This window comes from Beauveria bassiana (assembly GCF_000280675.1).
Source record: "Beauveria bassiana ARSEF 2860 unplaced genomic scaffold BBA_S00068, whole genome shotgun sequence".
NCBI classification, from domain to species: Eukaryota; Fungi; Ascomycota; class Sordariomycetes; order Hypocreales; family Cordycipitaceae; genus Beauveria; species Beauveria bassiana.
In genome coordinates this window covers 18,019-28,425 of record NW_007930903.1, presented here as the reverse complement: position 1 = coordinate 28,425, position 10,407 = coordinate 18,019, and the positions used below count along the sequence as shown (strand labels likewise).

General features: G+C 49.8%; 6 protein-coding genes across 6 annotated transcripts in view; 4 read left to right on the top strand and 2 right to left on the bottom strand.

Annotated features, from left to right (window-relative positions):
• Positions 1-212: 212 nt before the first annotated feature.
• Positions 213-813, top strand: BBA_09791 (uncharacterized protein; the record flags this gene model as incomplete). Its single annotated transcript, XM_008604888.1, has 3 exons — positions 213-365; positions 422-480; positions 540-813. The coding sequence occupies 3 exons, from the start codon at positions 213-215 to the stop codon at positions 811-813; spliced, it is 486 nt and encodes a 161-aa protein (XP_008603110.1).
• A 511-nt stretch (positions 814-1,324) lies between these two features.
• Positions 1,325-3,486, bottom strand: BBA_09790 (Flavin-binding monooxygenase-like family protein; the record flags this gene model as incomplete). The annotated part of the gene is made up of 7 exons (XM_008604887.1): positions 1,325-1,496; positions 1,553-1,682; positions 1,769-1,829; positions 1,904-1,962; positions 2,030-2,161; positions 3,125-3,146; positions 3,256-3,486. 7 exons carry the CDS (start codon positions 3,484-3,486, stop codon positions 1,325-1,327), a joined length of 807 nt encoding a protein of 268 aa, XP_008603109.1.
• Positions 3,487-4,211: 725 nt separating this feature from the next.
• Positions 4,212-5,942, top strand: BBA_09789 (general amidase; the record flags this gene model as incomplete). Its single annotated transcript, XM_008604886.1, has 1 exon — positions 4,212-5,942. The coding sequence occupies one exon, from the start codon at positions 4,212-4,214 to the stop codon at positions 5,940-5,942; it is 1,731 nt and encodes a 576-aa protein (XP_008603108.1).
• Positions 5,943-6,219: 277 nt separating this feature from the next.
• Positions 6,220-6,543, bottom strand: BBA_09788 (HET-s/LopB domain-containing protein; the record flags this gene model as incomplete). Its single annotated transcript, XM_008604885.1, has 2 exons — positions 6,220-6,342; positions 6,409-6,543. 2 exons carry the CDS (start codon positions 6,541-6,543, stop codon positions 6,220-6,222), a joined length of 258 nt encoding a protein of 85 aa, XP_008603107.1.
• Positions 6,544-8,003: 1,460 nt separating this feature from the next.
• Positions 8,004-8,417, top strand: BBA_09787 (uncharacterized protein; the record flags this gene model as incomplete). Its single annotated transcript, XM_008604884.1, has 1 exon — positions 8,004-8,417. One exon carries the CDS (start codon positions 8,004-8,006, stop codon positions 8,415-8,417), a length of 414 nt encoding a protein of 137 aa, XP_008603106.1.
• Positions 8,418-9,239: 822 nt separating this feature from the next.
• BBA_09786 (nitrilotriacetate monooxygenase component B) overlaps positions 9,240-10,407 on the top strand; it is a gene marked incomplete at both ends in the record, with an annotated part of 2,219 nt that continues 1,051 nt past the window's right edge. Inside the window, 2 exons of the mRNA XM_008604883.1 lie at positions 9,240-9,962; positions 10,023-10,149. Coding sequence (XP_008603105.1) covers positions 9,240-9,962; positions 10,023-10,149 — 850 coding nt within the window. The remainder of the gene's footprint in view (positions 9,963-10,022; positions 10,150-10,407) is intronic.

Below are 10,407 nucleotides of genomic sequence, written 5' to 3'. Positions count from 1 at the left end.
AAGTATGAGCAGCCTCCCGTGCTCTTGCAACCTACTGCCATCTTTCGCATGTACGCTATATTACAACCGCGCGAAAATCTGATCTCTAATCACCAAGATTAGGCCCTGAAAAATTAAAGGATTTCTACTGTATCTTCAGTAAGTGGCTACAGTCTGAGCTATTTAGGGGTTCTGGCTAAATCAGGAGTTTTTGCTCATCTAGTTTCCACACTATGGACAAGCGTGGATATGTCTCTACTGTTGCAGCGGACGGAAGACCGCTGATCATCTATTACATCCACGAGGACAAAAAGAGAGTTAACGCTATTCGGTCAGAAGTTCGAGTTCTTCAAGAATTCGCAGCAGCTTGGACCAAGGGAGAATTAGTAAGGAAACGGCTTCCTCGCATCAATTGCGGCTGCTACTTACCTTTGCGACACAGGATGTAAATGGTAAACCACCATTTCAAGATGCGCAGACCTGTGATCGGATAGTTGTAACGTGGGCCAACCTAACTTTTCCCCTCCACATGCAAGCTTTGACATTCTAACACGCTTCAGCGGGGGCGACCACGTTTCCACCAATACACCTCAAGAAGCGAGGCATCTCACAATCTCTCCTGCTAGCGAAGCCTCATGGGCGGCGGGATGGGCAAGGTCAGGCATTCATGTCTATTCCATTGACAATCAACTGGCTATGGGCTACCGCGGATGGCGAAGAGCTTCTAACTCCAGAAACCGTTTCCAAGGGGGGATGATAAAACAGCATCTGCAGGAAGCCATGAGCAACGCTCTTGTCATCACTGAGGAAGCCGGAGAGCAGGAGAAGCCTTAGTTGGTTACTTTATAGATGGAACTCCATACTACTGGTCTGAGAGGCAGTAAATGCTCTCCTACTATGGCGCAAATGGCCAGCGGCACTCTGCCACAGGCATTGGAAAAACCTGACAAACAAGGAAGAGGCTTTTCTTTATGTTTCGAGATCGCAACAATAGCTTGCCATCTTTTATGACAAGTTAATGGTCTGCGTTGGATGTATTGAAAGCTAGAATCTGATTGGCAAGCTCATTTGTTAGAATTTTGTCTCTGATCCGTGCGAACACATGTGTTGCCTCCTCAATGCTAGCGACATGCGCCTTGAGTGCTGCTGGAGCGTTACGACGTCCTCAGCAGAGGCAGGCAGCGTAAAGAGGGATGGGCGCCGGCGCAAGTCGCCACGAGGGGCCCAACCCATCCTGGCCCCAGCTTTTGCGCATGAGCATCTCGGCGCCCTCTTCTTGCTGCCTAGATGGCAATGCCCGGGGCCCAATGCTGAAGGAAGAATCCCACTTGGCGCCTCCGTCGCGTCACGGTGAGGTCGGCCGGCGTGCCCGTTCCGAGGCGCCTGAAGACGGCAGCACCGGCGGCGATGGGAAATGTAGACCTTGGAGGCGTGGACTACGACGGGCAGGAAGCACGTCACCTGCACTGCTCCCTAAACCGACGACGACGACCTTCTTGCCCTTGAAGAATGACGGACTGCGTACGAAGATTAGTATTCGGGATCTTAGCCTTGCCGCCTTGTAGCACTTTACTTGCGAAATTGCTGGGTGTGCATGAGCACGCCGTCAAATTTCTTGCTGCCCTCGAAATCGGGCATCTTTGCCTTTGTCTGGTAGCCGTGAGCAGAAACGACCTTGTCGAGTTCTTGGATTCTGTTTTGTCCTGCAATTTCAAGCTCGACACACCATTGTGCGTCAACCTTGTCTCTTGTCACAGTCTGTACCTTGCATTGAAGACGATGTGCTTACCCAGGTCAAAATGCACTGCATAGGTCTCGAGATACTCGTGGAAGTCGGACTGGGTCAAATACTGCGGCTTTTTTGCCAATACAATTGGCGTTAGCCGTCTTCATCAAAGGTCTGCGCGCTCTCGCGGCAACTCACTCTCTGGCGTAGGAAATCGCTAAAGCTACAGGTGTATTTGCTAATGCTGGCACAGGTTGCTGTCGAACAGCGTGTCAATTTTCCGGATGCATACAAATTTCATCCCATTACCACCCATGAACTAACTTGTCAAAGCCGTGGTTTGCTGAACATGCTCGGTGTATGCCCACAAACCTCCAACACTGCTCTTGCGCTCGAAGAGAGTCACATTGAAGCCATCTTCGATCAGTGTTTTTAACATGGAAATACCAGATGGTCCTAGGCAATAGAACTTCATCAGCCATTGTTTCCAGCCCAAGCTATCGCACTACCTTCCCGCGCCAAAAATTGCGACCGTACTGCGTTCACTCATGAGCAGCGGTAGTCAATGGTGCATTACTAGATATATGCCCTAGACATTGGTATCCAGAACCTTTCAGAACCGCGTGTCGAACCTGGAGCAAATCCAGGAATGAGGCCTTCTGGCCCACCGCCAACGTTGTTGACGAGAACCTCCAGTTGTCCAGACTCTTGCCGCGCCCGTTTTGCCAATTCGTGCACTTGCTCCTCCATCGTCACACCGGCTACAACTTCCAGGACGCGGGAATTTGCGTTCAAAGCCTGAAATGCTTTTTTTTCTACTCGGTCGAGATCAGAGCTCGTACCGGAATTGATAATCACCTTTCCCGATCCAGCCTGGACAAAGCTCTTGACATTTTCAGCGCCGATGCCATGGCCAGCTCCTAAGCACAGAACGGTAGAGTTCGATGGTAGCGTTACTTTGGTCGAGTCTATAGAGTTGCTTATATCCGTATGCATGATCTTGGATACTCGAGTCCTATGACGGCCCAGGGAATGTGACAACCCGTCTGGAAACTCCATTGACATGACCATGCTAAAGAAATAGCTTTTTTCCTTGATAACTTAGGTTCTGTATTTTGTTCTATGTCAATCTTTTATAGAGCCTTGTCTAGACTTTACACTTGATGCGGATATTGGGGGTTGTTTGAAGTACTCTTATGAGCCTTGGAAAGTAGATGTTCGCGGGATTAGTAATGGCGATGAAGAGAGCAGACAGGTTAAAGGCAAAAGGAGAATTATCCTTATTACGAAAATTAGAGCGTAAACTACATGAACTAGAATGAAACAAATGAAGATGACTCCTTTACGTCGGCAATCCATAATAGGGCCAAGTAATGCATTGCATAGTGCTAGAGCTGCCACTTTACGACCGCGACGTACCAACTCCAGAGACTCCAAAATACTAGATTTTGAACTATCAGTAGCTAAATCTCATTTCCTTTGTAGAACAGAATACATGAATGCAATTCCGCACTCGCTCCGGCCAGCTTCTATAAGACGCATACTCATACGCGATCGCTAGCTTCACTGCGCCGCTTCATCTTGGATGCACATTCTGGGATGCCGACACCATAAGTCCGGAGCTGAAAAAAATCCCATTCGGCCTCGACGTCACGGTAGCGCTGAGGAGTAGTCTTGGGTTTGTGAAGGAGGCCGCGAACAAGTGTTCCGCTGGGGAGCGACGATATGCCGCCAAGGAGCATAAAGGCGGGTGAAGCAGGAGATAGTTTGGCGGGAGGCATTGTGGTATGCTTCGCGCCCTGTGGTGTGTTGTATAATGGAGAGGTTTCAAGCGCTTGTTGTGCCTATGGCAAGCGCAGCACAGTAAGATGGTTGGGTCTGTGATAGTCAATGTAAAATACAGTATTTAAAACAAACATAATGTTTCTCTACATTTATCAGTCGAACAGGTGCCTTTATAGTTGTAAGCTTACATGGTCAGACCCCGAGGATTTGGGCAAGCCTAAACAGTGCCACCCATCCATCCGGGCCATCTTAGTGATGTTCCCCGCATTCATAACGGCAGATCTCCTGCTCCATGCATATGTTGACCAATCATATCACCAGACAACACACCAGAGTGAGATGGATGACATGTGCAGAGAATAAGCCAGTGTCGATTAAGCTGTTCGTGCCATGTCATGAAGCCCGGGCCGTCAGGGTTGTAGTACGTCAGTCTGTTAGTTTAAGGATGCCTTCGAGATAAGACTGACTGTTTACTCGACTCTGATATTCCTTCTCTCCATCCCGGCTCGTCGTCTGCATAATCCCGCACGCCAGGCATCGCTGATGTTTTTTAGTAGCGTCTTCAACCGGTTGGGATTGGGAATTTCGAATTAGCGCAGTTCAGATCACTCTAAGCATTAGCCTTGCCCAGCCAAACCCGGTCGCGTGGTTTCAGTTATTCCTCTTTTCGCTTGACTCTTTTTTTTTTTTGCACTACAAGTCCCAACATCTCGCTGGCGCCATGAGTGACATTTCTTGGCGGGACCGGGCCGCGGTCAAAGTGGCTGATACCGCTTCCAAAATCCCTCCTCCTTGGCGCCTAAAACCACAAGATCTCCAGCGAGCAAAAGAGCAAAAGAACCTTACAGGCCCTTTCATTGAGTCCTTTCTTTCCCAGAATGAAGTGGAAATCACTTCTTTGGCTAGCTGTGATTTAGTTGAGAAGCTAGCCAACCGAACTTTGAGCAGTCTAGAGGTTTCAGAGGCTTACTGCAAGACGGCCGCCATCGCTCACCAGATCAGCAACTGTCTCCATGAAATATTCTTTGACCAGGCTCTTCAGCGTGCTGCAGAGCTAGATCGATATTTTGAAGAGAATGGGAAGCCAACTGGATCACTGCATGGTCTACCCGTCAGCCTCAAGGACCAGTTCCATGTAAAGGGTGTCGACACGACCATGGGCTACATTGGCTGGATCGATACGTTTGAAGGGGACACGGATCCTAAACGAGTCCACAAAGTCGAGAGCCAGGCTGTCAGCGAGTTGCTGCGACAAGGAGCCGTTGTTTACTGCAAGACAAGCCTGCCGCAGACCCTAATGTGTGGGGAGACTATTAACAATTTGATCGGCCAGACTTTGAACCCGATCAACCAGAGACTTTCATGTGGTGGCTCATCTGGAGGCGAAGGTGCGCTGCAAGCCCTGAGAGGAAGTTCGGTAGGCCTAGGAACCGATATTGGTGGTTCTGTGCGAATCCCGGCGGCATTCTGCGGCTTATATTCACTCAAGCCAACCCACAATCGCATATCGTACCGAAATGTCGCAAACACGAATCCTGGCCAATTAAACTATGCCTCCTCTGTTGGGGTCATGGGTACCTCGGTTGACTCATTAAAGTTGGTGCTGTCCGCGTTGACCTCCACAAAGCCATGGCTACGCGACCCCAATGTTGTTCCGATACCCTGGAGGTCAGATATCGAGAAGAGCACCCTAGAACGAGTCGACAGCTTGGGTATGGCTATTGATAGGCCAGCCCTGAAGCTTGGAATTCTTTTCAATGACGGTTTTATGACGCCGCATCCACCGATTGCTAGGGGTCTTCGCATGCTCCGCGATGCTCTCATAAAGGCTGGCCACACCATTGTGGATTGGCATCCACCTCATCATCAGCCGGCAGCTCACATTCATTTGCTGTTTCTTCAATCAGATGGGGGCCATTATATTCACAAACAGCTGGATCTTTCTGGCGAGCCACTCATCCCTCCTCTTCGCGACATCTTCAAGCTCAGGCCACCTGTGTCTGCCACCACCCTCGAAGACCTCAGCGTCCAGGGTCAAAATGCCTGCGAGGCATACTCGGACTATTGGAACAGCAAAAGCGCCAACGATGCCCAAGAAGTCGACGGCTTCATCATGCCTGTAGCCCCGCACGCAGCAGTCATCCCCGGACGCTATCTGTACACGGGATATACAGAGGTCATCAACCTCTTGGACTATACTGCTGCGGTGATTCCTGTCACGACAGCAGACAAGTCAATCGATCTGATCGATCCAGGTCTTGTGCCTCTTAACGAATTGGATGCAAAGAATTGGGCAGGCTATGACCCAGAGGCATACGATGGCGCGCCAGTTGGACTGCAAATTGTGGGCAGAAAGTATGAGGAGGAGAAAGTATGGGCTATAGCGAAGATTCTGGATACTATCCTCAAGAACTACAAGGACACTGGCAGGAATGAGAGCACCACCGTGTAATTGGAGAGCACAGACAGGCTCCCTCTTGGAATGGAGCATATCACGGGCGAACCATGTGTTGTGGGCAACACGATCTAGAAATCTGCGTGGATAACGATGGCTTCTGCCTGCAAGTCAGGCAGAAATATCTGGAGATCGTACATCACACACGTCACAGCCTACCACGGCAGGTGGCCCATAATAGCTACCTCTAGTTAGAGATGCACTGCGCCAGCTTTTCCTTGTTTTTCGCTGCACTTCCTGTACCGCCGGCGCTGTTTCCGCCGGCACTACTTAGCTAGAGCTGCTCAGCCTCGGCGAGAATGTCCTTGATAGTCGACATGATGCTGCTGACGACTTCACTAAGGCCCGCGCGAGACAGCGACTCGTTAATCTTGGCGGCCTGGTGGGCGGGGTCGGACTACTCAAGGCCCTAGCTGACGAGGCGGTCCTTTTAGATGCGCAGCTTGCGGTGTAGCCCGGCGACGTCGGGGTCCTGCTGCTTCTCTCGGGGTACGAGGGCCTGTACGAAATCGCTTGACTTTTTGGTGTCGTTATAGAGACGTGAGAGGCGCCGCTGAAAGGGCAGCTGAAAGCCGCCCGCGGGGAGTAGCGTCTCCATGTTAGACAGTGTCGGGAAAGTATATATCGTATGTGATGTGTTTTGGTCAAGAAGAGGTTATATACTTGCAAGGGTGGAGATGACAATTATTTGTTGATTACTCTCTATGAGATATGTTATATAGAAACGATTAATAAAGGAAGACGCGTAACTGATAAAGTATTTTGTTGAATCTGCGTGTATATGGGTCTCATGAACTCGGAGCTCCTTTACCACTGCCAAAGGGATACACTTCTTCGTTGTGCGATTATCTTATTCACGCATATTCTACTGAATAAAGCAGCAGCTACATACAGTGGGTCTAAGATAATTGAGCAAATCACCACCAATTTCCCATATGACGCTGCTTGGAATTTCCTGGAGACAACTGTAGGAGCAGTAGCTCCACCAGGGAGGTAGACATGGCGGGATAGAAGACCACTTACACTTGGCTACGGCCAATAGCCATCCAGCTGTGGAACTATACAAGACTGAGTAAATGTCATTCTAGTTTCAACTATTCTTCAACTATACTTCAAGTTAGAAATCCCGCCGAGCGATTGACCCAAAAGTTCATGTCTGTCAGCCGTGACTACAAACTACCATGTTACGCACATCAGAAATCAAAAACAGCAAGAACAGTGTGTAGGTACTCCGACCTCACGGTGTCTGGTCATTGCAAACCTAGTGTACCTCTGGGAGCAGCTTAGAAAGCTCGGTCAGGCTCAGTTGAGCTTCGGTTAGAGCAGCGGCGGCTTGGAATCCTATTCAGGAAGGGAAAAAGTAGGGCAGCAAAGTTTTCATGTTTTTGTGTTTTTGTTCAATCTGTCCTCCAGATCTAGAGGAAGTTATGAAGAAAAATAACAATAGTAATTAAATGTTGGTCTTGGTAACTCGTACTAAAGCTCAAACCAACGTCTAATGATAAGTGCATAAATGCTAGTCCTTGTACTTTGATGCAGCGATTCTAGAGCATTTATATAATGTCGAAAGAACTTTGTCTAACAACTATAGCAGCTAGAGGGAGTTCGTGGCTCAGACGAGAAGCTGCTTCTTTTTACCTGAAACTCAATTCCATGGCTCGATTATGCAAGCGATTCATGGAGCATGTACTTGTCTTACGAAAACCTCACTATATAACTTATGATACTTGAAACGTTAGTTTTCATGTCATGTGTCCTTTATACGTTACCCTGCGCTACTCGTTGATATTACTAACCCACCTGTAAACGCCACAGTCTGACTCGGAAAGCAGTTTCCTATAGAATATGATTTTGGAAAGTCGTTATACGCATCACTTAGCTTGCGGTCGTATCTAGCAATTGCACCATTATAAATTATTCACCCGCTCACTGTTGTGTGTCCATGTATATCCTACCTTGTATTTGGCAATCTACGATTCTATAATCTCGTTTGCTTCCTACTCATCTACCTCCAACTGAATCATTAAATTGCATCCTACCTGCGAATAAAGAAGAAGCATGAGGTACAGCCTGATCGCCCTTCTTTGCTTAACAGGCCTTGCATCAGCAATACCTGTCGAGGTCCAACAGGAGGTTCCTGAGACGCCATGTGAGTTGGAGGTTCCTGAGCCGCCATGTGAGCTGGAGGTTCCTGAGCCGCCATGTGAGCCGGAGGTTCCTGAGCCGCCATGTGAGCTGGAGCCTCCCGCGCCTCCCCCGGCGCCATCCGCCGAGCTGGAGCCTCCCAATTGTGACGCAGGCAAGGTCCTCCTCGATGACGAATGCGTTATCAAGACTGTGGCGCAGGCAAAAAATTCGTCGACGGCGAATGCGTTGATAAATTTTGTCCCGCAGGCCAGGTCCGTGTCGAAGGCGAATGCGTTGAGGAATGTTGCCCCGAAGGCCAGGTCCGTCTCGACGGCGATTGCGTAGCGGAAGATTGGGAGAAACTAATCACACCGAGAGAAGAGTATTAGAGTGATAGGGAATTAGTCCCAGAATCTTTTGGGTAGACATGCGAGGAATAGGCAGAACCAGAGATGGGTAGCAACTCAAGTTGACAGTTAAGAACCCGGGCGCATTTCTATGTATGTTCAATACTTAACTTTACATACAGAATAAAGTCTTCTTTCGTGCTTCCTCGTGCCATGCATCAAAGTAAAATGGTTCGCAAATGTTTTCCAGCTATTTGAAAGGCGCCATTCCCCTGATAGTGCTCAATCGACAGCTAGGCTGGCCCGATTCGCTCCCTGCTTTCAATGGCCGTCTCCTGCCAGCGGCTAGTAGGACATTAACTGTATCAGGGGCTCTAACTGCTTCTGGGCGGCTTCAAATTTCCATCCGTGCAACACACTCTGATGCGCTATATTCATGGTCGCTTGTTTGTGGTCCTGGAAGCACGCAATGCGCGGTTATCCCGTTCGCAACAACCGCTTATCTACTATTTACTATTTCCCCCACTAAAAGCCGGAAATATATAGGGCGGGGTACCTGAGCGGCGGATGACGGAACGGGGGCCTTATTAGGATCATCTTAGCGCTTTATAAGTTCTTAATAATGTCACTCTTCTCAGATCTCTTACAAAAGTTTGAAATTTCCCACACACTCTCTTGAGATCTATCCCAACACTCTCTATATAGAGATTTCTTCATGCAGCGTGCACGTCTGTTTTCTCAACCGACGACATTCCGCCACTGCCGCTTCACAAACCGCAGTCATCATCCTCCTCATCCTCGCCGGCTCTTCTCCGTCACCATGGCTGACAGCATCAACAGAAACCCACACCCGGACTTTAAAACCGTCGAGGCGTCGCGTCCGGAATGGGAAGCGGACCAGGGCTTCCACTACACCAAAACGGCCGATCCGCAGTGGACGTTTGGCCAGGGCCGCAACAGCCTGCGCGACGCCGGCGCCTCGCAGCCGCACGTCGCCATTGACCCGCACGCCGAGGGTCGGCCGGCCACGTTCAACTACAAGCTCCTCATCTCGGCCATAACTCCGCGTCCGATTGCCTTTGTAAGCACGCGCAGCGCCGACGGCGCCGCCACCAACCTCGCGCCCTTTAGCTACTTTAACTTTGTCGCCCACGACCCGCCCATCTTTGTCATTGGCTTCTCGTCGTCCGTCGCCAACGCAAAGGACACGCTCAAGAACCTGCTCGACACCAAGGAGTGCGTCATCAACATCATTTCCGAGACGTACGTCGAGGCTGCCAACTCAACCTCCATCGACGCGCCCTTTGGCGCGAGCGAGTGGAACGTCAGCGGCCTGACGCCCGACTACTCGTGCGAGACGGTCAGGTGCGCCCGTGTCAAGGAGGCCGTCTTCAGCATCGAGGCCAAGCTCGACTCGTATCGCGAGTGGGATAGTCGCGCCAAGCCCGGCAGCAAGTCCGGTACCACCGTCTTTCTCGAAGGAACGAGGTTTTGGGTGCGCGAGGACGCGCTCAATGATGACAAGAACCTTGTGGACCCGGCTGTGAGTGAAGATATGGGGAAGCCTTGGGTGGGTTTGCTTCAATTTGCTGACAAGACTTAGATTCTGCGGCCCATTAGCCGTCTCGGTGGCATCACCTACGCTCGTACCACGCAGGCTCTGGAGATCCCTCGTCCAAAGTTCAAGGAGGAGCTTGGAGGCCAGGAGGGCTATGAGAAGCTAGCTGAGCGTAAATCTTGACGTTGAAGGATGAATAACAGCCAATATTGCTGTCTAAAACTCATTGCCCTAGTTTCCTTTCTAAGAAAGGAACCTAAGCAGCGCTATTCTAACCTAAGCCTCACTAAGCCACTAGCTAAGATCTATCCTAAGCTATTACCTAAGCCTCCCTAACTAAACCTAAGTAACTTACCTAAGCTACTCTAATTTCTCCTAAGCTAGCTTTAAAGGTAGATAAAGGTATATTTTTCTAAAAACTATATCTTAG